This window comes from Lampris incognitus, chromosome 4 (assembly GCF_029633865.1).
Source record: "Lampris incognitus isolate fLamInc1 chromosome 4, fLamInc1.hap2, whole genome shotgun sequence".
NCBI classification, from domain to species: Eukaryota; Metazoa; Chordata; class Actinopteri; order Lampriformes; family Lampridae; genus Lampris; species Lampris incognitus.
The window spans coordinates 61553878-61580356 of record NC_079214.1 but is presented as its reverse complement, the minus strand read 5'-3'; the positions used below and the strand labels follow the sequence as shown (position 1 = coordinate 61580356).

Here is a 26479-nt window from a genome sequence, read left to right as displayed (position 1 = left end):
TCCACCGGTTACCCTTCAAATAAGGCCCCTGGTTTTCTATATTTCCTCCTCCAAGATAACCACCCCCCTATGGTAAATTGGATGTTAGATGCTGTTGCCTATCCTGGTTTAGGGTCATATTTAAGGCACTTCCCAATGTTCAATAATATTGTGTTTGGTATCATTTTAAAGGGGACATTTGTAGCTTTTATTCAAATCCAATTATGAACCTTTGTGACATACTACATGGATGTCACTAGAGCTTCTCAAACCACAAAGAACATATTTTTTTCACATTTTCCGCCTAAGTTATTTTCTTTGTTTTAACCCTGTGGCACCTAGGAACACCAGAGATACAAAAAACAGATAGTGCAATACTCACTTGCCTATAGAGTTTCAGAAAATGGACAATATCACCATATTATTTCAATCTGAGGGGTTAATGTGAGCCTGGAACCTGACTATGCAGTTAGGGAGTTACTGCAGGCAAGCAGCCCAGATGGTGAGTTACTGCAGACAAGAAGCCAACATGCATGCTGGCAGCTTTCAATATTTTGCTTGTATCTATCTACTCTAGTAAGGGTAACTAACAATCATTTTGATTAGATGAATGTGTTTATGTAAGTCAATGAAGTTATTTGAAATCAATGGATTCAATAGATTAAAGCTAGCTAGCTAGATTATCCATAGATTTTAGCTAGCTATTTTCTACTTACTAGCTAGCTAACATTAATTCGTGGAATTCATTGATTTCATTATAGTCTAGCTTACCTACGTATTGCCAGGAGGCCTACCTAATCCAAGTTCATTCAACTTTGTACTCTATGTAACTAATATTTATCTTCATTAGATGACCCTTGTGTTTATTGTTTAAAATATAAGTCAATGAGGTAATTCTGAAAAGTCCATAGATTTTTAGCTAGCTAGCCCAGCCAGCAGGCTATCCTCGTGAGCATGTGGTAGTGGTAGTTATTAATAGGTAGTAATAATAACTATTAATTAGTTACTAGTCCTACTAGTTCCATTCCAGAATTGCTTAACATTTTAAGTAAACCACATCAAAACAAGCTGGCTAAATAAGCAGTATAATTTCTGTTTCAGCCTGATCATGGAAGTTGTTGGCAGTCTGAAGAAGACTGGCCACTCCCCAGCTCTAGAAGAATGTCTCATCTGTCAGGAGCCAAAAAAATTAAAAGTTATCAAAGGGAGGACAGCAGGGGTTTGACACAATAAAATGTGCTGCACAGACACGAGACAAACTGTGTGATAGAGGCAACCGGCCAGCAATCGATCGTATAAAGGAAATATCCATAACAGATGTGGAAAAACTGTGGTGGCACAAATCCTGTTACACGTGGTTCACCAGCAAACTTAAAATTGAAAGAATAAAACAGAAAATGCAGACATCCAGATCTACGTGTGATAGCACAGCAACCCCAATGCTCATGAGAAGTTCAACTCAAACTGTGAAATGGCACCTTTGCATCTTCTGCCAAGATACGAATCTCAAAGAGTCTGTGTCATCTGTTACTACATTTAAAATAAGCGAGCAGATCAACAGCATAATTCAAAACTGAATTTGTTAGTCTGGAACTGAATTCCAATAAACTTGAAACTGAATGTAATGTTATGAAATCGAATTCGTTTGCTTTGAAACTATTTGATCTTCACTGAAAATAGAGTTGAATTTTCAGTGAGGATGAGGATCAAGGCTGACTCCAGATATTTTGCGACCATTTTTTTTTCAAGGTGCAAGTGATCCCCCCCCCCCAAAAAAGGTAGCGCCAGTGCAATTACACAATTAATGGACTTGTAGGGAAAACAAATAATTTTGTTCGCTGTCTGACTAAAACTGTTTCGGTTTGATTGACAAATCATATGCAGGTGCGACAAACTGGAAGTTAGTATGGTGACAAATTTCTGCACATACTCACCTACTGGTTGTGTGCAATTGTCTCTGCTGTTGCTCACTCAGCTGCAGGTTGATGCGTGTGTTTCCAAATGTTTTGAGAGAAACAGTGGCACGCAGGTGGACTGACCTTTCAGAGCTGCTTTAGCTAAGCAACTCATGTGATTAAATCCCATGCTGGACCAGGACCCCTTGTCGGGACTGAAGAGCGAGCAGTCCCAGCAGTGCAGCATGTTGGTGCGCAGGCTGCCTGTTAGCCACGGATAGCGACTGTAGCTGCTAGCTTGAAAATGCCTCTGGTAGCTCTTGGTAGCTTGCGCCAATCCTGGCAAGGTAGGTGATGGTCGACCTTTCTGGATTAGGACTAGTTTTTCCTGAAAAGGCAAGCTAGAAAGTGGAATTTCTATTAATTCAGCCCCACAGTCTTCTTCTTCTTCACCAAACTCCCGCCATTTCGCTGCCCTTTGTTGTCGTTCTGTCGTCTCTTTATCCCCTTGCTCACTCGCGGACTACATGATTGGCTAAGACAACTGTCAAAATCAAATTCATGCCCACGGTGACTTGAATTACATAGGCATTCGGTTACAGCTCCCCCATGCCAGGAGGGCCGGTGTGGGTGCAGGTCTTTATTCCAACCAAGCAGTTACACACACCTGTGTCTCCTGGATCAAGTTCCTCAGCAAAGACTCTACTGGTTGATTAATGGGATCAGGTGTGTAACTGCTTGGTTGGAACAAAAACCGTCACCCACACTGGGCCCTTTCTGGATAAGATTGCCCGCCCTTGGTACAGCTGCCAAAGGTCCTGGCACAGGGGAGGCGCTGATTCACCCACATTCCATCGGAAGAAAAATTGTGATTGGTCCATTTCCCGCATTATATTAACCAACTGTTTGCCAAGACATATTAGTCCAAGTTTATAACGATGATCTAGAAATTACTGCTGTTATTTCAATAAATAAAAATAATAATAATACATATTTATTAGGAGTACAAATAATTTTTCAATATTTTTTCTTGAATATTCGCCAAAGACCTTGAAGGTCCAGAGGGTTTCCCTGTGTGTGTGTGTGTGTGTGTGTGTGTGTGTGTGTGTACGAGAGAGAGCGAGAGCAAGAAAGCAGTTGGAGGATCAAGGCCTCCAATAAAGTTCATTCTTCTTTCCTGTAAACTTAAAAAGTAGTTCATGACTATAACATGAGCGATAGAGAGAGGGGGGAGGGGGAGATTTGAATTGATCAACTCAAGTCATTATCCTGTCCTGTCTCCATCATATGGTGAGGTGAGAGTTTCTGTCTTGTGTAGGGACCAGATCAAATCTTCCTCCTGTGACCAACGGTGATGATGACCTGGAAAGGTCTTTTATTAATCCCCATGGAGAAATTCTTCCTCTGCATTTAACCCATCCTAGCTGTGTAGCTAGGAGCAGTGGGCAGCTGCCATGCAGCGCCCGGGGACCAACTCCAGTTCGTCTTGCCATGCCTCGGTCAGGGGCACAGACAGGAGTATAAGCCTTAACATGCATGTCTTTTTGATGGTGGGGGAAACTGGAGCACCAGGAGAAAACCCACACAGACACGGGGAGAACATGCAAACTCCACACAGAAAGGACCTGGGAGGACCCCCCCAAGGTTGCACAACCCCGGGGTTCGAACCGAGGTCCTTCTTGCTGTGAGGTGACAGCGCAAACCACTGCGCCACTGTGGCACCCATGGTTATTAGATTCACATAGACCACTAAACGGCACCATGCTGCATGCCGTTTAGTGGTCTATGTGAATCTGATAACCATGTCCGGTTAATATCAATTTGGCACCTTTACGTGAGGTTAAAAGGAAGCCACTTTTGTGTGAGTTTGCCCTTGTGCACACAGAAGCAGAATGTCAGATTAAACCACATAATGTTTCTGAAAGAATCCAAACTTGTATGCCTGGGTTCACTACAAACAACAAAACTCTGGTGCCTCAGTTAGACTGTGTATCTGTTGTACTGGCCGGGTAGTTTATCCATGGTTATGACTATGTACAGTACAGTATAGGCTGCTTATTCCTACAAGCTGAACCAGGAAGTTGTTCAGCAATGTGATGGACCATTGATAATACTGGACATTTCAGGTTATAACATTTAACATGCACTTTCATTGTCACTTCCACACTCATGGTTTAGACAATTGCGTTAAACTGGATTTTTTGAAACCTGTTTGATACTTGTGTTCAGTTGTCACATAAGACGATTTTGCAAAGCTGTGTCCAGCCGCGTTCGCATATCCACAATCTCCAAAATGAAGCCGGTGAGTAAAATAATATCCTTAGTGATGTACAAGATGGTGAAAAATAAAAAAATATGAACCAGGTTGTGAAAAAAAAAAACCCGTTCTTATCCTTGAGATGTATCAGACCAAATATAAAGTTTTCACCACGGCCAATGATCGTTTGCGGAACTGAGCAAATCTACTACGATAAAGCACAGACTCTTAGTGCTCTCCTGTCTCTGTTGCTGATGACTGACATGGTGTATTTCTGTGTTTTTTCCAGTCGTACCTAAATACGTTTGCCTTCAATAACACGGTCTATACAGATTTATGGGACCATCTCCAACAGGTAGGTTTCATGTCAAACGTTCAGCATGCTGTAACACTATTTAACTGTTTAATTAACCTGGAACTTGGGTGAAAACAGAATCATTTTGTACAGAAACTTACATTTCTCAAGTGCACCTTACTTAAATAGCATAAGTGTTAATTTAGAAGAGGGACTATTTTTGTGCTCATTAGTTTAGGTATTGTATGAGGAAGTCAGGAGTGGCGGAGAAGTATGTAGGAGTGGTGCAGGATATGTATGAGGGAAGTGTGACAGTGGTGTTTGCAATGGTTATGGACAGGTTGACAGATGAGATCAGGCAGGAGTCTCCGTGGACTATGATGTTTGCAGATGACACTGTGATCTGTAGTGAGAGTAGGGTGCAGGTTGAGGAGAGCCTGGAGAGGTGGAGGTATGCACTGGAGAGAAGAGGAATGAAAGTCAGTAGGAGCAAGACAGAATACATATGCATGAACAAGAGGGAAGACAGCAGAATGGTGAGGATGCAAGGAGTGGAGGTGATGAAGGTGGATGAGTTTAAATACTTGGGGTCAACTGTTCAAAATAACGGGGAGTGTGGAAAAGAGGTGAAGAAGAGAGTGCAGGCAGGGCAGAGTGGGTGGAGGAGAGTGTCAGGAGTGATTTGCGACAGAAGGATACCAGCAAGAGTAAAAGGGAAGGTTTACAAGATGGTTGTGAGACCAGTTATGTTATATGGTTTGGAGACAGTGGCACTGACGAAAAGACAGGAGGCAGAGCTGGAGGTGGCAGAGTTGAAGATGCTAAGATTTTCACTGGGAGTGATGAAGAAGGACAGGATTAGGAACGAGTATATTAGAGGGACAGCTCAGGTTGGACGGTTTGGAGACAAAGCAAGAGAGGCAAGATTGAGATGGCTTGGACATGTGTGGAGGAGAGATGCTGGGTATGGAGCTGCCAGGGAAGAGGAGAAGAGGAAGGCCAAATGGGAGGTTTATGGATGTGGTGAGGGAGGACATGCAGGTGGCTGGTGTGACAGAGGAAGATGCAGAGGACAGGAAGAGATGGAAACAGATGATCTGCTGTGGCGACCCCTAACGGGAGCAGCCGAAAATAGTAGTAGTAGTGGTAGCAGTTTAGCACAATGGTCGTTTTTAAATTACACATGAGTTATTGTTATCTAAGTCATATAATATTTTTGTTTTACCTGCTGACTTCTAGTTTCTAACTTAAGTTCCATAAACTGCCAATTAACCTCTACATCATAGTTAACCTCTACATCATACTTAACCTCTACATCATACTTAATCTCTACATCATACTTAACCTTACATCATACTTAACCTCTACATCATACTTAATCTCTACATCATACTTAACCTCTACATCATACTTAATCTCTACATCATACTTAATCTCTACATCATACTTAACCTCTACATCATACTTAACCTCTACATCATACTTAACCTCTACATCATACTTAATCTCTACATCATACTTAATCTCTACATCATACTTAACCTCTACATCATACTTAACCTCTACATCATACTTAATCTCTACATCATACTTAACCTCTACATCATACTTAATCTCTACATCATACTTAATCTCTACATCATACTTAACCTCTACATCATACTTAACCTCTACATCATACTTAACCTCTACATCATACTTAATCTCTATATCATACTTAATCTCTACATCATACTTAACCTCTACATCATACTTAACCTCTACATCATACTTAATCTCTATATCATACTTAACCTCTACATCATACTTAACCTCTACATCATACTCAACCTCTACATCATACTCAACCTCTACATCATAGTTAATTGAAACTGCAGTTGATTTATCACAGGTAAAGAATGGCTGATAGGATGTGTGTGATGTGTCAAATCATTTATTAGCATATCTTTAATAGATCTACTGATGTCAATCAACCAGGACTTGAAAAGTGAACGTGTTTAAGAGTAAAATAACCAAAAGAAACACATGAGAGGGTCACAGTTCCCATAAGTAATCCAAAGGAGTTGAATAAAGTGCGACTGGACTTGGTATATATCCGTGAAGACGTTTCGCCTCTCATCCAAGAGGCTTCCTCAGTCTGTGCCTTTCTGATTCAACTCCTTTGGATAACCATGACCTGGATGAATGAGAACATTCACAGACATCTTCCCATAAGTAACACACAGTAACAGCATAACACAACATCATGTCAAATGCAACATTGCCTGCAATTTTTACACAGGGAGAACATGCAAACTCCACATAGATGGGCTGGATTTGACTGTTTTGTTGAGAGACAACAGAGCTGACCACTGAGATGCCCAATATTATATCATTTAAAGCATAATCAAGATTTATATCAAAGTACTATACTTGCTTACAATACTCAAGTTTATTACTAGCTGGACAATTCAACAGGTTTCTACCTTTGTTTTGCCTTATCTTTCACAGTCAGCAGTTTTGTTTGGAATTCAGTGCAACTCAACAATTCTTCTCCTCTCAGGCAGTCGAGAACACACCGGGAATGCAGCTGCCACACACCGTCCACGACATCATGAACCGCTGGACCCTCCAGATGGGGTTCCCAGTGGTCACCATCGACACCCGAATAGGACACGTCACCCAGAACCACTTCCTCCTAGATCCAGACTCTGTCGTGGATAGGCACTCCGAGTTCAAGTAGGGATAAACACACCTTTTTCACAAAAACGGCCTACATATTTTCGCTACGTCTCACTAGGAGCAAGATCGGTTCCCCCCACTTGCCGCAATGTTAAAAGCCAACTTTCTGCTGCCTTTGATTCGGTCTGTGATCATTTATTTTGCATTTGTTTTGGGGGGGATTTTCCCCCCCTTTTTCTCCCCAATAGTACCCGTCCAATTACCCACTATTCCGAGCCGTCCCGGTCACTGCTCCACCCCCTCTGCCGATCCAGGGAGGGCTGTAGACTACCACATGCCTCCTCCAATACATGTGGAGTCGCCAGCCGCTTCTTTTCACCTGACAGTGAGGAGTTTCGCCAGGGGGATGTAGTGCGTGGGAGGATCACACTATTCCCCCCAGTCCCCCCCCCCAAAAAGGGGCCCCGATCGACCAGAGGAGGCTCAAGTGAAGCGACCAGGACACATACCCACATCCGGCTTCCCACCCGCAGACACGGCCAATTGCGTCTGTAGGGACGCCCAACCAAGCCGGATGTAACATGGGGATTCGAACCAGCAATCCCCGTTTTTGGTAGGCAACAGAATAGACCACTATACTACCCGGATGCCCCTAATGGCATTTCAACATTTGTGTTGTCAGACAACTGCACGACTACAAAAAAGCGATTTGATTGAGGGTCACAAATGCTAACTGGCTAATGGGCATTTCAGCGCTGTAAGCATTTTATGACCTACAACCATGCTGTTGTCTGACAACAGAAACAAAGATGTCAGTGTCAACACTTGTATTGTGTTGTACACTATGTTAATGCATAAAATAAGCGATAACAGAATCAAAGGCGATAGTGAGTTAGTTTTTTAATATTGTGGGCAATGGGAAGTACCGATCATCCCCCCGCTAAGATGAAGCAGATGTAGGCTGGCCATGTTTGTACAAAAGATCTTTTTTACCTCATCGTCCACTTCTATTTCATAGATGGAAAGAAGAGTGTCTCTCCAGACTGTCTTCCTACTTTATAAAAAAAAAAGATAGCTAGCATGACAACAAACTTGAGACGTGTCTTTGGGGTGCCATCACCCATCTACCTTAATAGGGGTTCCAAAACACTAAATGATAGGTTTTGGGGAGCATCATCATTATGAAGAATATACGTCATGTTTTCAAATTACTTTTCTTAGCTATGAAAGAATCCTTGTTATATCGGCATTATAATATATCCTCTTTACTCACTTGTCTGTTTCTGTGTGTCTGTGTAGTTACACCTGGTTTGTACCAATTAAATGGATGAAGAGAGGTGTGGAACAGAAGCAGTATTGGCTCCTTCACAAGACAGGTAGAGTGAGGCCACCGGAGGCCACAGATTTATTTCAGACGTACGGATTAACGAGGATATCACATCCGTAACCCTTGTTGATCCAGAGATAGTTTGCTGAACCCTGTGCTCCTTATTAGCCCTGTCATGCCTTCCAGAAATACCATTCCACAAATTCACATGCAGGAGCTGCCAGATAAAGATACAATCTTCAGTGTTTGGCTATTGAGCAGATCACTTGGTGCACTTTGGGGTTTGGTGTGCTGCTCGAGGGAATTTTGACAGCGGTGGGTTTATGAGGGGGTCATGTTTCTTATGTATGATTGTATTTTAGTGATGCAAGCCATGGAGAATGAGCCTTTATTATTATCATTATTATTATCATTATTATTATTATTATTATTGAGGATTTACCCGGAAAGATGGGAGGGGAAAACGGACCACTAGCAACTGCCTTGTGCACTTACACAGACGTAAATATTTTACAAGTACTGTAAACACAGAGAAACATGCAAGAAAGATGGTGCAACCAACAAAAGCTATTTCAGGTGAGTAGGCATCATAGGAACCGAGTATTCTGCTCACACTTGTCTTTTCTCCAACTTAGGGTAATGCAACATCTATTATTCTGGGGTCATTCAATTCTGAATTGTGTCTCCTAAATCCACTACTCAGAGGAGAGATCAGTTTAAAGGATACTTTCATTTTTTACAACCTGGGTCTTGTTTTCATAGTTTTTGCCATTATGCGCATGGGTTGTAATATCTTTTTACTAACTGGTTTCAATTTGGAGATTTTTGGACTGCTGTTGTACAAAGCTTTACAGCTGCGTGTTATGGCCTTGAATCTGTGCTTGTAGCAACAATGGAAAAACATTTATTTAACTAGACACGAATGTGGATCGTGTTACGGCGCTATTGGGGAAAGCAAAGGGTGGAGGAATTTGCTTCTACATAAATGAAGGTTGGTGTACAGCTGTCATAGTGTTAAGTAAATACTGCAACCCGAACTTGGGAGTCATTGGTCATAAACTGCAAGCCATTCTATTCACCGCAGGAGTTTACATCCTTCATCCTGGTCGGTGTTTACATCCCACCTCAGGCTGGCGTGAATGGCGCACTGCAAACCCTGGCCGATCAGATTACCGGCTTGGAACAAAACATACGGGCTCATTTTTCATAATCCCTTGGGATGTTAGAGTAAAATTAAACCATGAACTACGAAAATACGAACAGCATATTAGTTGTCCCACCAGGGAAAATAACATACTGGACCACTGTTACAGAGTTCTTAAAGATCCATATCTGTCCCCCGGGCAGCTTTTGATCACTGTTTCTGATCACTGTTTGGTTCATCTTATTCCAACGTACAGGCAGAAACTAAAATCTGCAAAGCCTGTGGTTAAAACAGGAAGAAATGGACCAGCAAAGCAAAGCAGGAACTGCTGGATTGTTTTGACTGCACCGATTGGAGTGTATTCGAGGCTGCAACTGGCAACCTGGACAAACTGACACTGTGACATCTTACATCAGCTTTTGTGAAGACGTGTGTGTGCTTACCAAGACCTTCTGCACGTACAACAATAACAAGCCATGGTTCACAGCCAAACTCAGACAACTTCGGCAGGCCAAGCTGAAAAACAGGATTTCAGCCAATGACTCTGTGTCAGTGTGGAGGGGCCTGCAAGAAATCACAAACTATAGAAGACCATCCACCTATGCTGAGGCAAAGACCTGGCTGATGACCTGAATGTCTTCTATTGCAGGTTTGAGAGAGACCCCCCCCCCCACACACACACCCCACTCCAGCCCAACGACAACAGCCCCATCACACCTTTGGCAACCCCCTACCCCCCCCCCCCCCCCACCATTGCTCAGACTGCACTCAAAATACATGTAGAGAATGTGAGCCAGCTTTTCCAGAGACAGAAGACCAGGAAAGCACTGGGTCCAGACGGTGTCCCCTCAACCTGTCTTAAAACCTGTGCTGACCAACTGGCTCCAATCTTCACGCAGATCTTCAACAGATCATTGGAGCTGTGTGAAGTCCCCTCCTGCTTCAAATGCTCCACCATCATCCCGGTCCCAAAGAAACCCTCCATGACAGGACTGAATGACTACAGGTCTGTCGCTCTGATGTTGGAGGTCATGAAGACCTTTGAACAACTGGTGTTGGCTGACCTGAAGGATGTCACAGGACACCTGCTGGACCTCCTGCAGTTTACCTACTGGGAAAACAAGTCAGTAGATGATGCAGTCGATATGGGACTGACTACATCCTGCAAAACTTTGACTGCCCAGCGACACATGCAAGGATTCTGTTTGTGGACTTCAGCTTGGCGTTCAGCACCATCATTCCAGAAATCCTCTCTTCCAAACTCTTTCAGCTCACTGTATCCCCTGCCATCTGTCACTGGATCACCAGTTTCCTGACTGGTAAGAAACAGAAGGTGAGGCTGGGGGAAGTCACTTCCGGTATATGGACAGTCAGCAGCGGTGCCCCCCAGGGATGTGTCCTCTCCCCACTGCTCTTCTCCCTCTACACCAACAAGTCCACCTCCAATGATCCAGCTATTAAACTCCTGAAGTTTGCAGACAACAATATGGTCGTCGGACTCATCCAGGATGGCGACAGGTCTGCCTATCAGTGGGAGGTTGAGTGGCTGGTGCTCTGGTGTTGTCAGAACAACTTGGAGATGAACATGCTCAAGACTGTGGAGATGACAGTGGACTTTAGGAGACACCCCTCAACACTGCTCCCCCTCACAGTATCTAACAGCCCTGTGTCAACCATGGAGACCTTCAACTTTCAAGGAACTATCATTTCTAAAGACCTGAAGTAGAAGACTGACGTTAACTGCATTCTTAAAAAGAAGGCCCAGCAGAGGATGTTCTTTCTGCACCAGTTTTGGAAATTTGGTCTGCCACAGGAGCAATTGAGCCAGTTCTACACTGCAGCCATCAGGATCTAGCTTGGAGCAGCAACAATACAGGATAGGAACAGACTACAGTGAACAGTAAGGACAGCAGAAAATTAATCATTGGTGCTCCCCTGCCCACCCTGCAGGACTTGTACACTTCTACAGCCCAGAAACAGGTGAGCAGAATCAGTACAGACCCCTCATACCCACATCACGGTCTGTTTGAACTCCTAACCTCTGGCAAGCGCTACAGAGCAATGTGCACCAAAACCACCAGACATGGGAAGTTTTTTTTTTTCTATAGGCCATTTCTATCATGAACACTTAATAGCATGGTGCAATAATGGACACTTATGTAAATGTGACATTTTGTAAACAGCTCCTTCTGGTCAAGATATCTCACCTACAATGTGCACCACCTCTTTAAACCAGATGTGCAATACAAATGTACAATTGTAAATACATATTCAACTGCTATATACTGGTTACAATTATTATTGTTATTGTTGTGGCTGTAACATAGGTATGTAATATAGTATGTAGCTGTCAGATGGATGGTAGGTGAACAAATAGTGTATACTTCTGGTATATGAGATAATACAGGGTAATGTATTAGGAGTATATAGCATTATATATGGGCATGACAGGTTGTGGAGTCATGGTATGGTATATGATATTGTGTATGAACAATATGGTTTTATATATGGACTTAGGGGGCGGCATGGTGGCGCAGCGGATAGCACGGTTGCCTCACAGCAAGAAGATCCTGGATTCGAGCTCCAGGGTAGGCCAACCTCGGGGGTCGTCCCAGGTTGTCCTCTGTGTGGAGTTTGCATGTTCTTCCCGTGTCTGCGTGGGTTTCCTCCGGGGGCTCCGGTTTCCTCCCACAGTCCAAAGACATGTAGGTCAGGTGAATCGGCCGTACTAAATTGTCGCTAGGTGTGAATGTTTGTGTGTGTGTGTGTGTGTGTGTGGGTTGGCCCTATGATGGCCTAGCAGCCTGTCCAGGGTGTCTCCCCACCTGCCGCCCAATGACTGCTGGGATAGGCTCCAGCATCCCCACGACCCTGAGTGCAGGATAAGCGGTTCGGATAATGGATGGATGAATGGATAGACTTATCAATTGTGCCAGCTAGAGGTGTAGTTTATTGATGGTTACTACTACCAGTGTTAAGAACAGACTGGTCATTCCTACAAGTTGAACCAGGAAGTAGCTTAGCAATGGGATGGATCATTGATAATACTGGACATTTAAGTTCATTACTTTTAACATGCACTCTTGTTTTCACCTGGAAAAATATGTGGTTTAGACAACTGGATTAAATTGGACCTTTTTAAACATGTCTGACACCCGTGTTCAGTTGCCCATAAAATGCCATTGTAAAGCTGAGTCTAGGGTGGTCCCGTATTCAAAATCTCTGAAATGCAGTGCTTGAGTAAAACTATATCATGACCATTTTGCATGATGGCAAAAACTACGAAATTAAGATGCAAGTTGTTGAAAAAAACAAAAACAGAATTATCATTTCAGATATTATCTGAGAATAAAAAGGGAATTTCAGAAAAGAAAATGGATTACTAGTTTGTGATATTGTGGCGTCTCATCCATTAAATTACAACGTATATTTTCTGACGTTGTTGTGGTCGATCGAATTGAGCATTTTTAGAAGAATAAAAATGACTGGAGTGACCCTGGATTGAGAATATTTGAGAGTGCATATCTTGATCTCCATGAGAAAAGTACAAGGCTCATTTTTTCTAGAAAAATCTGAGAAGTATGAGAACTTTTTCTCAGTTGCACACTACCGTTAAGCTGAACATGCTGAACACAACATGCAGGATCAGGATGAGATCTCATTCTCGTTTACTTTTTCTTCTGGGCCGAGTCCAAGTGATGGCTGGTGGTGTTGCAGCTGATATTTTCTATGTGTATTTTTATAAGACACGCACAATCCGATGAGAGCATCTGGAGAGGACTGGGTGTTGGCCAACACTAACGTGTCTGGATACTTCAGGGTGAACTACGACCCTGAAAATTGGGAGCGTCTCCTCCACCTGCTCAACAGCAACCACCAGGTGACTCAAATGTCAAAGCAAACAGAATGTAAACTGCGCCCACATTAGAAATGAGCCTGCACAGGGGCATCCCGGTAGTGTGGCGGTCTATTCTGTCGCCTACCAACACAGGGACCGCCGGTTCGAATCCCTGTGTTACCTCCGGCTTGGTCGGGCATCCCTACAGACACAATTGGCCATGTCTGTGGGTGGGAAGCCGGATGTGGGTATGTGTCCTGGTTACTGCACTAGCGCCTCCTCTGGTCGGTCAGAGCGCCTGTTCAGGGGAGAGGGGGAACTGGGGGGAATAGTGTGATCCTCCCATGCAGTACGCCCCCCTGGCGAAACTCCTCACTGTCAGGTGAAAAGAAGCGGCTGGTGACTCCACATGTATCGGAGGAGTCAAGTGGTAGTCCGCAGCCCTCCCCGGATCAGCAGAGGGGGTGGAGCAGCAACCGGGACGGCTCGGAAGAGTGGGGTGATTGGCCGGATACAACTGGGGAGAAAAGGGGGAAACCCCCCCCCCAAAAAGAAACGAGCTTGCATGAGTACCGATGCTAGTGTGCATCGGATTTTGTGTGTGTATGAGAGAGAGAGAGAGAGAGAGAGAGAGAGAGAGAGAGAGAGAGAGAGAGAGAGAGAGAGAGAGAGAGAGAGAGAGTGAGATGTCTTTAATTATCTTCATGCTTCACAGGCTCTTCCAGTCATCAACAGAGCACAAATACTGGATGACGCCTTCAACCTAGCGAGGTAAAACCATTCTCACAAGTGTGAAGCACCTCACACATGGCCACCAACCCCTCCACATGCTTACAGTAACTACAGGGTGAATGTGGGGGTTCGTTTTGTAAAGAATGTGAATGACTTGTCTAACTCTGCAGAGCCAAAGTAATCAGTACTACCTTGGCCCTGAGAACAACCAAGTACCTGTTTAATGAGAGGGACTACATTCCCTGGGAGTCGGCTCTGAGAAACCTCCGCTACTACATCCTCATGTTCGACCGCACTGAGGTCTACGGTGCTCTGCAGGTTGGTGCTGCTGGAGTGTACTACTACCACTACTACTACTACTACTACTACTATTACTACTCATTTATATGTATTTCTTCTCTTTTCAGACACTTTTATCCATATCAATTGACAGTCACAGCTGGATAATACTCATGTTAATGCTAACACTAATTAATGCTATTCTGAATATTATTCCTATATTCATTACTGTTACTCACTAGTGATACTGATGTTACAACCACCACCACCACAGCTTCTACTAATACTACTACTACAACTACTGCTACTAATTCTACTATTACAGCTACTACTATTACTACTACTACTACTACTACTAATTCTAATATTACAGCTACTACTACTATTGATTCTAATATTACAGCTAATACTACTACTTTTATACTAATACTACAACTACTACTACCATTATAACGGCTGCTACTACGAATAATAATAATAATAATAATAATAATGATAATAATAATTGTAATAATAACAATACAGAGATAATCATTGCGTTATTTTTTGGTTTTATAGTATTCTTTTCTTTTTGAATCTGTGAAGTTTGTCATTTTAGGGTGGTGCAAGCAATGAGAACAGAACTTAACTTCTTAACAAACCCAGGGGAGTAATAAAACCATGTGTGGCACTGCTGACTTCACTAAGTTCCCCTCAGCACAATAGAAACTGAGCAATAGAAATGACCAACACAAACACATATAAAAAATACTCCAATTCTGCAGATGTGAAAGTCCATAAAGCATTTTACAGCACTAACATTTGGATATGTTGAGAATGGAACAGTAAATTTTAGTACCGGGAAATAATAAAAAAGACCGGGTCATAAAACTTTTGGATTTTGTTTCAGGCATATCTCAGGAAACAAATCCAACCTCTTTTTGAGCACTTCAGGATGCTAACGGCTAACTGGACCAAAATACCGCAGGAGCACAACGACCAGTAAGACATTTTAACATGATTTGTTTTTTTACTCATCTGGAGGGAATTGTCCACCAGGAAATTAAATTTTAACATGTGACTCTTCAATGATTTGTTTTATTTTTTTTATTCATCTGGAGGGAGTTTCAGTGTGTGGAACCATGCACCAAGCCTCTGTAGTGTACATCACCAGCACTGGAAGCAACCAACAGTATGGGGAGGTTAAGGAAGTCTCAGCACCAGTGGTGGCTGGCCAGTACAGAGTGCTGGGGCGCCGCCCCCTTCAAATTTCAAGCAATGAAAATCTACTTAAACATGTTGAAAATAATTTAGCTGTATAATGCAAATAATTATGAAATAAAAGTGTTTTTCAGTCTGTGAGCGCCTGTCAGTAGCCATTAAATATTGGTTCCAAATGGTATTTGGTTGATTTCTGTCTGAATACATATACTTCCTGGGTGAGGGGCGCTGGCCAAACGATACCGTATGCAAGCCCTCAAACTTTTGGCGAGCAGGTGACCTGAGGCTGCTGTCTGATTGGTTTCTTCAGATTTTCCAGGGGGCGCAGTTCCATGCGCCCCAGACACTCCCACTTTTATTGGCAGTGAATTGGCATTGTTTTAATGGTTTTTGATCTAATGTGATTGGACAATTCTCGTGGCTGTCAATCATGTTCACACCCACCACGACGCCTCGTCTCGACTGTCAATCATCCACCGTCTACGAACCCTGATAAAATCTATAAAATCATTGTCCTTCTTAATAACTCTGTGACTGTGTGGACATTAATGCAGCTGTCAGGTGTGCTGCGCCAAGGTGAATTGCGCCCCCCCCCCAAATTTTTTAGCACCAGCCGCCACTGCTCAGTACCCAGGCAAAATTTCTGTCACAAAACTGCCAGAATAAAAAAGCTCCAATGGGTGATGTAGAAGGCTTCTTTTGTTTGAGATAGCAGATTGGTAAATTGAGATAGTGAGTCTGATAGGGTCTATGAGAAATGAGGGAAGTGATATGACGAACTTGAACAGATATGGGTGAGGAGCCTAATAGTGAGTTAAGAAAATTTTTTGTGCTGTACAGTGTCAGTTATCAGATTTCAACATCCATGCAAATTTTGTATAAGAAATATAATAACTGCTCCATGTGTGTCTGTTCTCAGATATAACCAGATCAATGCCATATGGGTGGCCTGCAGTATGGGTGTGGAGGGCTGTAGAGAACTGACCAAAAGCTGGTTCAGACAATGGATGGAAAACCCTGGTCACAATCTGTAAGTACGATGGGGTTTAATTCATCGGTCCTATGGGTTAACCCAATGGTGCATGAGCCAATCACAATCAGAATACTTTATTCATCCCAAGGGGAAAGTGGGTAATCAATGCCTGCATTCAATCCACATGTATAATGGGGGTTAATCTATAGGCTTTTCCCTGGTTTAACATTTATATTGTCATGATTCAAACTATTATTCATAGTGAGCGAGTATGGGTATGGGGCTGTTTTTGGAAAAAAAAATTTGCAGGTATACTTGGTTAGTGATTAGACAAAGTATTGCATAGACAGTTCCATTAAATCCAGTCTTTTTAGCCACTGTTCTATCATGCCATGATGATTCACAGTGAACACAACAGTAGAAAAAGCCATCATCATCATATGGTATGTAGGTAAGGTGTCAAATGGTTGGTTTCCCCCACCATCATAAAAACATGCATGTTAGGGTTAATACTCCTGTCTGTGCCCCTGACAAGAGGCATGGCACGAAGAACTGGAGTTGGTCCCTGGGTGCTGCACGGCGGCTGCCCACTGCTCCTAGCTGCACAGCTAGGATGGGTTAAATGCAGAGATGAATTTCCCCACAAGGATTAATAAAGTATACCCCCCCCCCCCAAATAGTATATCTGTGTTTCAAAAATTGCCATACATGACAGGAAAGTGCATGAAAAAGAAAGAAAAGGCTTGGGAGAAGGGTTGTTCTCAAGACCAACCTCAGACTCCTCTCAGTCTTGAAGTTATTTTGTCTTGGTTGTAACTTTTGAACCGCTTGATTTAAAAAAAAAAATTGAATAAAAACATGTCTTTATTATTATTATTATCATTGTTGTTTTGTTGTTATTATTATTATTGTTGTTGTCATCATTATTGTTATTATTATTATTATTATTATTATTACTATTATTATTTGCTATAATCTGATTTAGATTTTCAAACCAGACCTACTTATATAGCTACACTAAATCTTTTTAATTGTAAAGTCAAGTCAAGTCAATTTTATTTGTATAGTTTAATATCACAAATTACAAATTAAAATTGTGTAAATTGTGAGCAGTCTTGATTGCATATTCTTTTAGTCCTGGCTTGTCTTGGTCTCAACCATTAGAATTCTTGCTCTTGTCTTGATCTTGGTTGGTAAGGGTCTTGGTCTTGTCTTTACTACAACACTGCATCATAGCATTGTTGGGATGTTAGCATTTTAGCCACCCCACACAGATTCATTTCAAAGGAGACACTTCGTGGAGGTTTTCCATTACCGTATGTGGCTTTGGTAGTTGCACAACTCAGTTCATTTTAATATACGGCATTCTACATCCAATGTGATTTTGCATCAGGGCTTCTTAAAGCATATAACTTAATCATCATCAATATTTATTATTTGATGATCAGGATTCATCCCAACTTGAAGAGTACAGTGTACTGCAATGCCATAGCCTGGGGTGGCATGGAGGAATGGGACTTTGCCTGGAGAATGTTCAAGAATGCCACTTTGGCAAGTGAAGCAGCCAAACTGAGGTCGGCCCTAGCTTGCACCAAAGCACCTTGGCTTTTGAACAGGTACACAAAGCAAAAAATTCAGATACATAGCAGAAGCCAAACTGTATATCAAATAAAATGGATAAAATGGATATATATTATTGAAATCACATGCTCCAAAAGAAAATATCTCTGCTGAGGCAGGTATTTGGAATACACCCTGGACGCAACCAAGATTCGGAAGCAGGATGCTACCTCCACCATCCAGGCCATCGCTAATAATGTAGTGGGAATGCCACTGGCCTGGAACTTCATCAGAGGGAAATGGAACTACCTTTTTCAACAGTAAGACCTGGGCCAGTTTTTCTAAAGGGAAAATTTAGCATCAGCTGGACATTCAGGTAGCTGTTGTGAATAATTATTTATGAAAGAAGCAGCATTAAACACATGGCTTACATAACATGCTTTCATCTGAAGGTAAGAATTAGTAAAGATCCAGTCCAGTGATTTTAATTTGGTCCAACAAGAGTTGTTCTAGAATATTAAAGTAAGCGGTGTCATTTATTTTGTTAGATTTTATAAGTATCATTTGATTTGTTATAATCGTTTTAGTTCCCCCTCACTGAACACAGCCAGTTCTCAGGACTCAAGACTATTTGTTGCTAGCTAGCTAGCTGACTAGCATGACGTTGCTAGGCAACTGCTCAAAAACAGACCACCTGACAGACTGATGATGACTATTCGACGATTGTCCAATTAAATCAGAGTATCAGATGATGTCATTTATACCAGAAGCAGATTGGCTTTCTGAAAGGGTTCAAATGTGTCCACAACCAGGAGGAGAGTTTCTCAAAAGGGGCTTTAAGTCTTATTTTCACAGCAGAAGCAGTTATAATATTTTGGGTAACTTTACATCAACAAACCCTCTGTTAGAGAATACAAGACTGGAAAACATGATTTTCATTCAAATGGATCATGAATGTAGAAGGTCTCTTAGAAGGTTAAAGGTCTTTGTATAAAGCACTGACTTTGCCTTTTAACTGCCCAGCCTTTTAGCTAAGTATTAACATGCAGTTTGTTTTTATATTTACTTTTTGCCCTGTGACGGCACAATTAATATTAGCGGGGAAATTGGGAAGCACTCCAAAATGACTTGTGTTTTCTTCTGCAGTCAGAGCAAACATATTTCTGGTAGAAATCTCATCATCTGTTGATGGCAAAAATGAACAAGTTTGGGCCTTTAACCTCACTCAGTCTATTATCCATTTATTTGAACCTCATATGAAGTAACTCACCATGAGCATTACACCAGAATAAGTTTAAACTCCTTGTTAACCTATGTTATAGGCAAACATAGTAAGAGGATCATGTCCATATTATAAAATCCGTCTGCAATTGTAATTGTGTTTGTGGTGGTACACCCTTCAGGTGACCAGATCATTGTTGCTGAACTGAAATCTCAACCAAACCTCAGATTGGGATTTTCTCTCCGGTTGCTTGGCTGGGAAAGTTATTTTGTTATTTTGCTCAGTTATCTCGTAGTGTGGGACCCGCTTAAGAGTGTGCTGGAAATAGAAAGTAAAAAAGAGCACAGAGAGGAAGACTAGGGATACGTCACTAAAAATTCAGGGACCGTTGAATGTTTGCACCTGGGAAAAACTAAATATTAGTAAAGAATTGGGGGGGGAAAAACTCTTTCAAAGTAGCCGCTTTCTTTTCGATCTCTCAAGGTATGGAAAAGGATCCTTTTCCTTTTCTAATCTAATCAGCGGAATGACGAGGCGATTCTCTACCGAGTTTGAGCTGCAAGAAGTAAGTAACCTCCGCTGCTGCAAACCAGCTGAAATACTCAGGTACCATATCTCAGTTTATATGAAGGAGAATAAAGATAAATATTCCAAACCTGTCTGTCTGTCTTGTTTTTCTTTCTCTCTTTCTTTCTCCAGCTGAAGCAGTTCAAAAAAGATAATCTGAACATTGGTTTTGGCTCAGCGACCTTGGCTATGGAGCAAGCCATAGAGAAGACCACAGCCAACATCAAATGGGTGAAGGAGAACAAAGACCATGTGCTGAACTGGTTCACAGAGGAGTCCACATGAGAAATCGACAGGAAATGTCTTTCATTGCACAGTCAGGGATTAGTCTTAGAACATAGAATTTTTTTTTAATCGTCAGGTCCAACAAGTGTCCAGGAGTGTGTCTCGAAGATATCGCTGCACAGAAGTTTCACCAACTAACACTATCATTGAGCCTAACCTGCTACATCTCATAGGACCTAACATTTGGGACAAAGGGAAAGCACAAGTTAAGTCTATGTTCAGTCGATAATACATTTCACTGCATGTTTTCATTCAGCGGGCGTTGCTCAAACCACATATATTCTTATAATCAAACCCAATGATTTATAGTGCCAGTTGTCTGATTCAGAATTTCCTTCCATTAGACTCGAGTCAGAATTAGTTCCAGAGCAGTTGTTTGTAAGAATTTAACTTTGGATGTTGCTGGAAAATGCCAAAATACAGGAAATTCTTATTAGGGTGTTGGACAACCACAAGGCACCGGAACAGTCTCACTGTGCCGTCACTAGACATGGAAAACACAGACTATCACATTGTATATGATAAAGGGGCTGTAGGTAGCCAAAAAGCATCTTGATTCTAGGTTGTCTTGGGCAAATGACTGACCTACTTTCACAGATTCACCACGGCTAACACAGCCCTGAAGTCATGGACTCAGAGTCTATTACTATAAGTAATAGAATGAGTCTATTACTATATGTAATAGACTCATTCTATTAATATAGGTAATAGACTCATTCTATTACAATAAGTAATAGACTTGCAACACTACAACATAATTACCAACATCTACTTATTATTTTATATAATCTCAGCACAAAGTGTGTATCAGCTTTGATTTGGAATATACACTAATTAGAGAAGAAAAATAACGCAGTTAGCGTACCTTATGAGATCTCATTTTGGCTGGTATGGGGATACACACCAAATTACTGTGCGATGTAACTTTGAAGCAACTCTGTAAACAGGAGGTAGCTCCATCAATCACCGAAACTAACGCTAATTCCTGAAACTCTGGAAAATCCCCCGACAGAGCTCCTAGTGTCTGGGGGCTCATTTACGAAATGTTTTTACGCACAAATTTGTTGTTGCACACCCATGGAATATTTAAGCCTTCAAGTTGGTCTTATAGAGAAGACGTAGAGGTTGCGTAACCCCTGAATTTAGACACCAGGTAGCCAACACTGATGTCTTTGTAAGCCTGGGTGATGGCTAGTTGTAAGAGGTAGACAACAGCAGGGTTCCCACTCTTTCCTAGAGATCACTCTCCAGGACTTTTCCAGGACATTTTCAGTGATGATCTAACTGGTATGGCAGACAGGGATAGCGCCATATACTAATATGTTCCTCTCTGTGGAAGTCTGATTCAACAGATGTGCAGTCCATGGCTGTTAACTCATCTATGAAATCGTCTCTTACATGTTTATGACAAATTGATCACAGAAGAATGCAGGTGAGAATTATGGGAAATATTCGTTTCAGGGAGCTCCGACGGATCACCTAGTAGTTAAAGGAAAATAGAAGAACGTTGAAACAAATTTCCAGGACAACACAAGATTTTCCAGGACATTTTAGTTTTTCTCTCATTTTCCATGTGTTTTCCATGTTTGGAAAATTGGTCAGCTATGTTCCAGGATTTCCAGGACACGTGGGAACCCTGCAATAGATGTCAAGGCGAGGGAGTTGCAAATAACTGTCAGGCATTGCTGTTTGGCTGTAATACTACATCAAGGGCTACGAAATTCGATAAGTGTGTCAGAACAAATGTATGAGTAAGAATGTTACATAAAAGATGTGACACCCCAAACACAAACCCACACCTGCTTTTCAACACGTTTTATATTCCAGATTAACTCGAGCGTTTTCTTATATTTTGGCATTTCCCTGTATTGTCACACCACTACTTTGTGTTTGTGTGTGTGGCTGCATGTACATATATGAGTGTGTGTGTGTGTGTGTGTGTGTCTGCACGCAAATGTGTGTGTGATGCTTATTTGTTTCTCTTTAGCAGATAGACAGTTTTGTCTTTTCTACACCTGTCACTAATACACACAGTAAACGACTCTTTACTGTGCTTCCAGCCACATCTGTAGTCAACATAATATTTTTAACACTGGATATTTTTATACGGCGAATCTTTTACACATCGCAATGATTCAGCAAAATAATACTATAAAAATTATATTATTAAATAAAGTGGTACCATGTGCTTTTTGAAGAAAAAAAAACCAAGATTGCTATTTCCTTATTGTTTATTATGTGACGCTTATTATTTGTAAATGCTAATTGTGTGATAAAGTATTATTACTGTTATTATAATTTCATTTTTCCCACTCATGTTAAGCAAGGCATGCAGATTGGGCGCCTGCTTATAATCCAGTGGTTCTCAACCTTTTTGGGGTCCTGGACCCCCTGCGTATTTTTGATCTACCCTGAGGACCCCTCCACCTGATCTTGGGGGAGGGGGGTTGCAATTTGATAGAAACAGTAGAAACTGCATTTTAAATTGCATTATAGCATTTATTCACTCTTTGGGGCAAAAATAAGAGCTTTCAGTTGTAACTTAGATATAGTTAACAAAACAGAATTCTTATGCAGCAACTTTCAGATATATGTAACAAAACAGAATATGTGTTCAGTAACTTTCAGATATATGTAACAAAACAGAATATGTATTCAGTAACTTTCAGATATATGTAACAAAACAGAATATGTATTCAGTAACTTTCAGATATATGTAACAAAACAGAATATGTATTCAGTAACTTTCAGATATATGTAACAAAACAGAATATGTATTCAGTAACTTTCAGATATATGTAACAAAACAGAATATGTATTCAGTAACTTTCAGATATATGGAACAACAGAATTTTTATGCAGTAACTTTTAACAATGCAAACGGGAGCGAGATCTCTTATTAAAATACAATAAATTACACTTGTGTAACAGATGTAATTAGAGAAAAAAAGTCCTGTTACCCTTTATAGTTTAGGTAGATAAAGGTCTCAGTCACATTCGAGTAAAATAATCCTATTTCTATAAATGTCATAGGATCTTCTTTTTTTTTTAAGATATTTTATTTTCACGGACCCCTTGCAATTACACCACGGACCACTAGGGGTCCGCGGACCCCCGGTTGAGAAACACTGTTATAATCAATATGCAAACCCATTTTACCACGGAAATGGCGTGATTAGACACGAGGCGTTGAACACATACGTTCACCTTGGGTCAGAGGTAAAACCATTGTGTCTTGATAAGGGAAGGGCGTCCGGGTGGTGTGGCGGTCCGTTCCGTTGCCTACCAACACTGGGATCGCCAGCTCGAATCCCCGTGTTACCTCCGGCTTGGCCGGGCCTCCCTACAGACACAATTGGCCGTGTTTGCGGGTGGGAAGCCGGAAGTGGGTACGTGTCCTGGTCGCTGCACTGGCGCCTCCTCTGGTCGATCGGGGAGCCTGTTAACGGGGTACGGGGAAGTGGGGGGAATAGCGTGATCCTCCCACGCGCTACGTCCCCCTGGTGAAACTCCTCACTGTCAGGTGAAAAGAAGCGGCTGGCGACTCCACACGTATCGGAGGAGGCGTGTGGTAGTCTGCAGCCCTCCCCCGGATGGGCAGAGGGGGTGGAGCAGAGACCGGGACGGCTCGGAGTTGTGGGGTGACTGGCCGGATACAACTGGGGAGAAAAAAGATGTAGCTTCTGAGACTCTGCCAGTGGTTGTTCTCTGAGCTGAATGTTGGACGAGGTTCACGTAAATGGACACTGCCGAAAGTGATATTGGATAGCCGTGTGAATATTTTATTCATCCAGTGTTTTCTTTTCTCGGCAAACCCAGTTTCCATTGGGATTGTTACTGTCCTCCAGAGAGCGACCTCGCCCGCAGGACAGTCCTGAGGTTGCTTCTAGGGAGACGACCTCGCCTGGTGCAAAGACTTGCGGCACCGGAGGGATCGTTGTAAAGATGAAGCCTCATTTCTGGACAGGTTACAAAGCTCAACAGCGTGTGGGATGTAGCGTAAAACATCAAATACAAGTTATTCTGGCTTATTGATGTGACTCGCACTGAAATAAGACACAGGGCGAACCCGCGCAGCTCATAGGCTCAGATAAAGAAGAAACCTTGAAGAAACGAGAAAGATCATACACGTAAAAACAAAATGCAAACACGAGAGGTGCTCACGCTGCACGAAAGGAAAGGTGAGGTGACAGAAACTAGATGCGAACACATCAATGCGTACAACCGCTCTTCTAAGACATCATGTCCCAGACCACTACTGTGAATGAAACCTGCAATCTGAAACCAAAGTATATCATCTAGTGCAAAATGTATGTCAAGTTGTATGTACAGCCTGCTGTCTATGTTTAGGGTGATATTAATACTTTGCCTTCCACCGCAGGTCCTTCACTGTGTCTGTGTGCAGTACTGTGTCATGCTTTGTGTAGTACTGAGGACCCCGTGGTACCTCTTATCACGTTAACCCGCGTATTTCAGTGTCACCATCCCCCAGATAAAGTCCTGCGTATTTATCTACACTGTACGGTTGATGATGGAGGTCAGACTATATAGAGTTATAGTGGTAACATCTACACTGACACTGCCGTATCACTGACACAACTATTTAGAGTTGAGGCCAAAAACCAGTAAACATAAAAACATAACGGTGGCATTGTGTTCTGAATGTAATTTAAGCTCTATACAGTGCAGTATGAGTTTGTCCATGCACACGTTCACATTTAGCCCTGGGTGTATGTTACTTTTATCGACCCAGACTGTACTTTGGCCTGTTGAATGTGATGAAAAACAACGTCTGGAATAGCAGCCCTGTTCAGCAGAACACGCTGCTACGTCACGGCTTGGGAATCGGCATGAACGGGCCACTTTATCAACGGCCAGTGTCCATTTTCTGACAATATCCTAGCACAGAAATTGTGCCAAAGGGTCTCTGCTTTCCATGGTGCTTTCCTCTCCTTCGCCCCATTTCTCCCTCCTCCCCCCCCCCCCCCGCTCCTCCAAGTGACTTGCTGGAAGTAGGGAGGTGTATAAAGGGCAGAGAAATGAGCCTAATCACTCCATGTGCTTTAAGTTGGGTGTCTTGATGCATGCTCAAAAAGCCAGGTAAGAAGATCAAAGAAGGGGGCATCCAGGTAATGTAGCGACCTATTCCATTGCCTACCGACACGGGGATCGCCGGTTCGAATCCCCGTGTTACCTCCGGCTTGGTCGGGCGTCCCTACAGACACAATTGGCCGTGTCTGTGGTTGGGAAGCCGGATGTGGGCGTGTGTCCTGGTCACCGCACTAGCACCTCCTCTGGTCGGTCGGGGTGCCTGTTCGGGGGGAGAGGGGGAACTGGGGGGGGAATAGCGTGATCCTCCCACTCGCTATGTCTCCCCTGGGGAAACTCCTCACTGTCAGGTGAAAAGAAGCAGCTGGCGACTCCACATGTGTCGGGGGAGACATGTGGTAGTCTGCGGCTCTCCCCGGATCAGCAGGGGGGGGGGGCAGTGACCGGGATCGCTTGGAAGAGTGGGGTAATTGGGGTACTATTGGGGAGAAAAAGGGGGGGAGAAAATCCCCTCCCCCCCAAAAAAAGAAGATCAAAGAAGATTGAATCAGTTCATCTGGATACAATGTTTCCTGGCTGATTTATCTGGCAATAAACATTGTATCCAGATGAACTGATTCAACCTTCGTTGACTTTAAGTTGGACGTTTCGTCCCCTTTGGTAATTTCCAGAGAACAAAGGCTCATTAAAACGTGCAACTTCTGCACAACTTTTTGAGTCTTTTCTTTTTGATGAACGTTAAAAGGGGGCGATGAGGTTCATAAGATCACATTTTCCAGCTGCTTTTTCAGAGATTCGTCCACTTTGATTTGCCTGACACGCGGTGATTTGTCACTGGGACCTGACATCGGTTTTTTTCCCCCCAAAGTTAGCATTTTATCCTCTTCCTGTCCTGTCATTTGCTGTAACGATGATAGCGCACTGTTGGTTTTAAGACGTCCCAGTATGAAGTAAAGTGTTTGTCAGCGTACATCACCTCCCTCCTGCTGAGCTGGCAGCTTATATCCATATACCACTTCCCGTCTGGGAGTGGAAAGAATTATTTTGGACATATGTGTCATTTCATATTTCGCATTGTTGAACTTCCTCATGCAGCTTGCACAATTAAAAATCTGGAGATTGTGACATTATCAAGACACTTTTTTTGTCAAGTTATTTCTCACATCTTGGGAACCAAAGAGAGAGGTGGGGGGGGGGGGGAGGAGGAGGAATCCTT

At 42.5% G+C, this 26479-nt stretch overlaps 1 protein-coding gene across 1 annotated transcript in view; it reads left to right on the top strand.

The window, feature by feature from the left end:
* The window catches only part of LOC130112102 (aminopeptidase N-like), a 32921-nt gene extending 12707 nt beyond the window's left edge, over positions 1 to 20214 (top strand). The window contains exons 9-20 of the mRNA XM_056279399.1: positions 4421 to 4486; positions 6969 to 7144; positions 8387 to 8463; positions 13305 to 13438; positions 14112 to 14167; positions 14299 to 14446; positions 15297 to 15388; positions 16527 to 16637; positions 18029 to 18196; positions 18320 to 18460; positions 19846 to 19927; positions 20062 to 20214. Of these exons, the coding sequence (XP_056135374.1) occupies positions 4421 to 4486; positions 6969 to 7144; positions 8387 to 8463; positions 13305 to 13438; positions 14112 to 14167; positions 14299 to 14446; positions 15297 to 15388; positions 16527 to 16637; positions 18029 to 18196; positions 18320 to 18460; positions 19846 to 19927; positions 20062 to 20214 (1404 nt within the window). The remainder of the gene's footprint in view (positions 1 to 4420; positions 4487 to 6968; positions 7145 to 8386; positions 8464 to 13304; positions 13439 to 14111; positions 14168 to 14298; positions 14447 to 15296; positions 15389 to 16526; positions 16638 to 18028; positions 18197 to 18319; positions 18461 to 19845; positions 19928 to 20061) is intronic.
* Positions 20215 to 26479: the final 6265 nt, after the last annotated feature.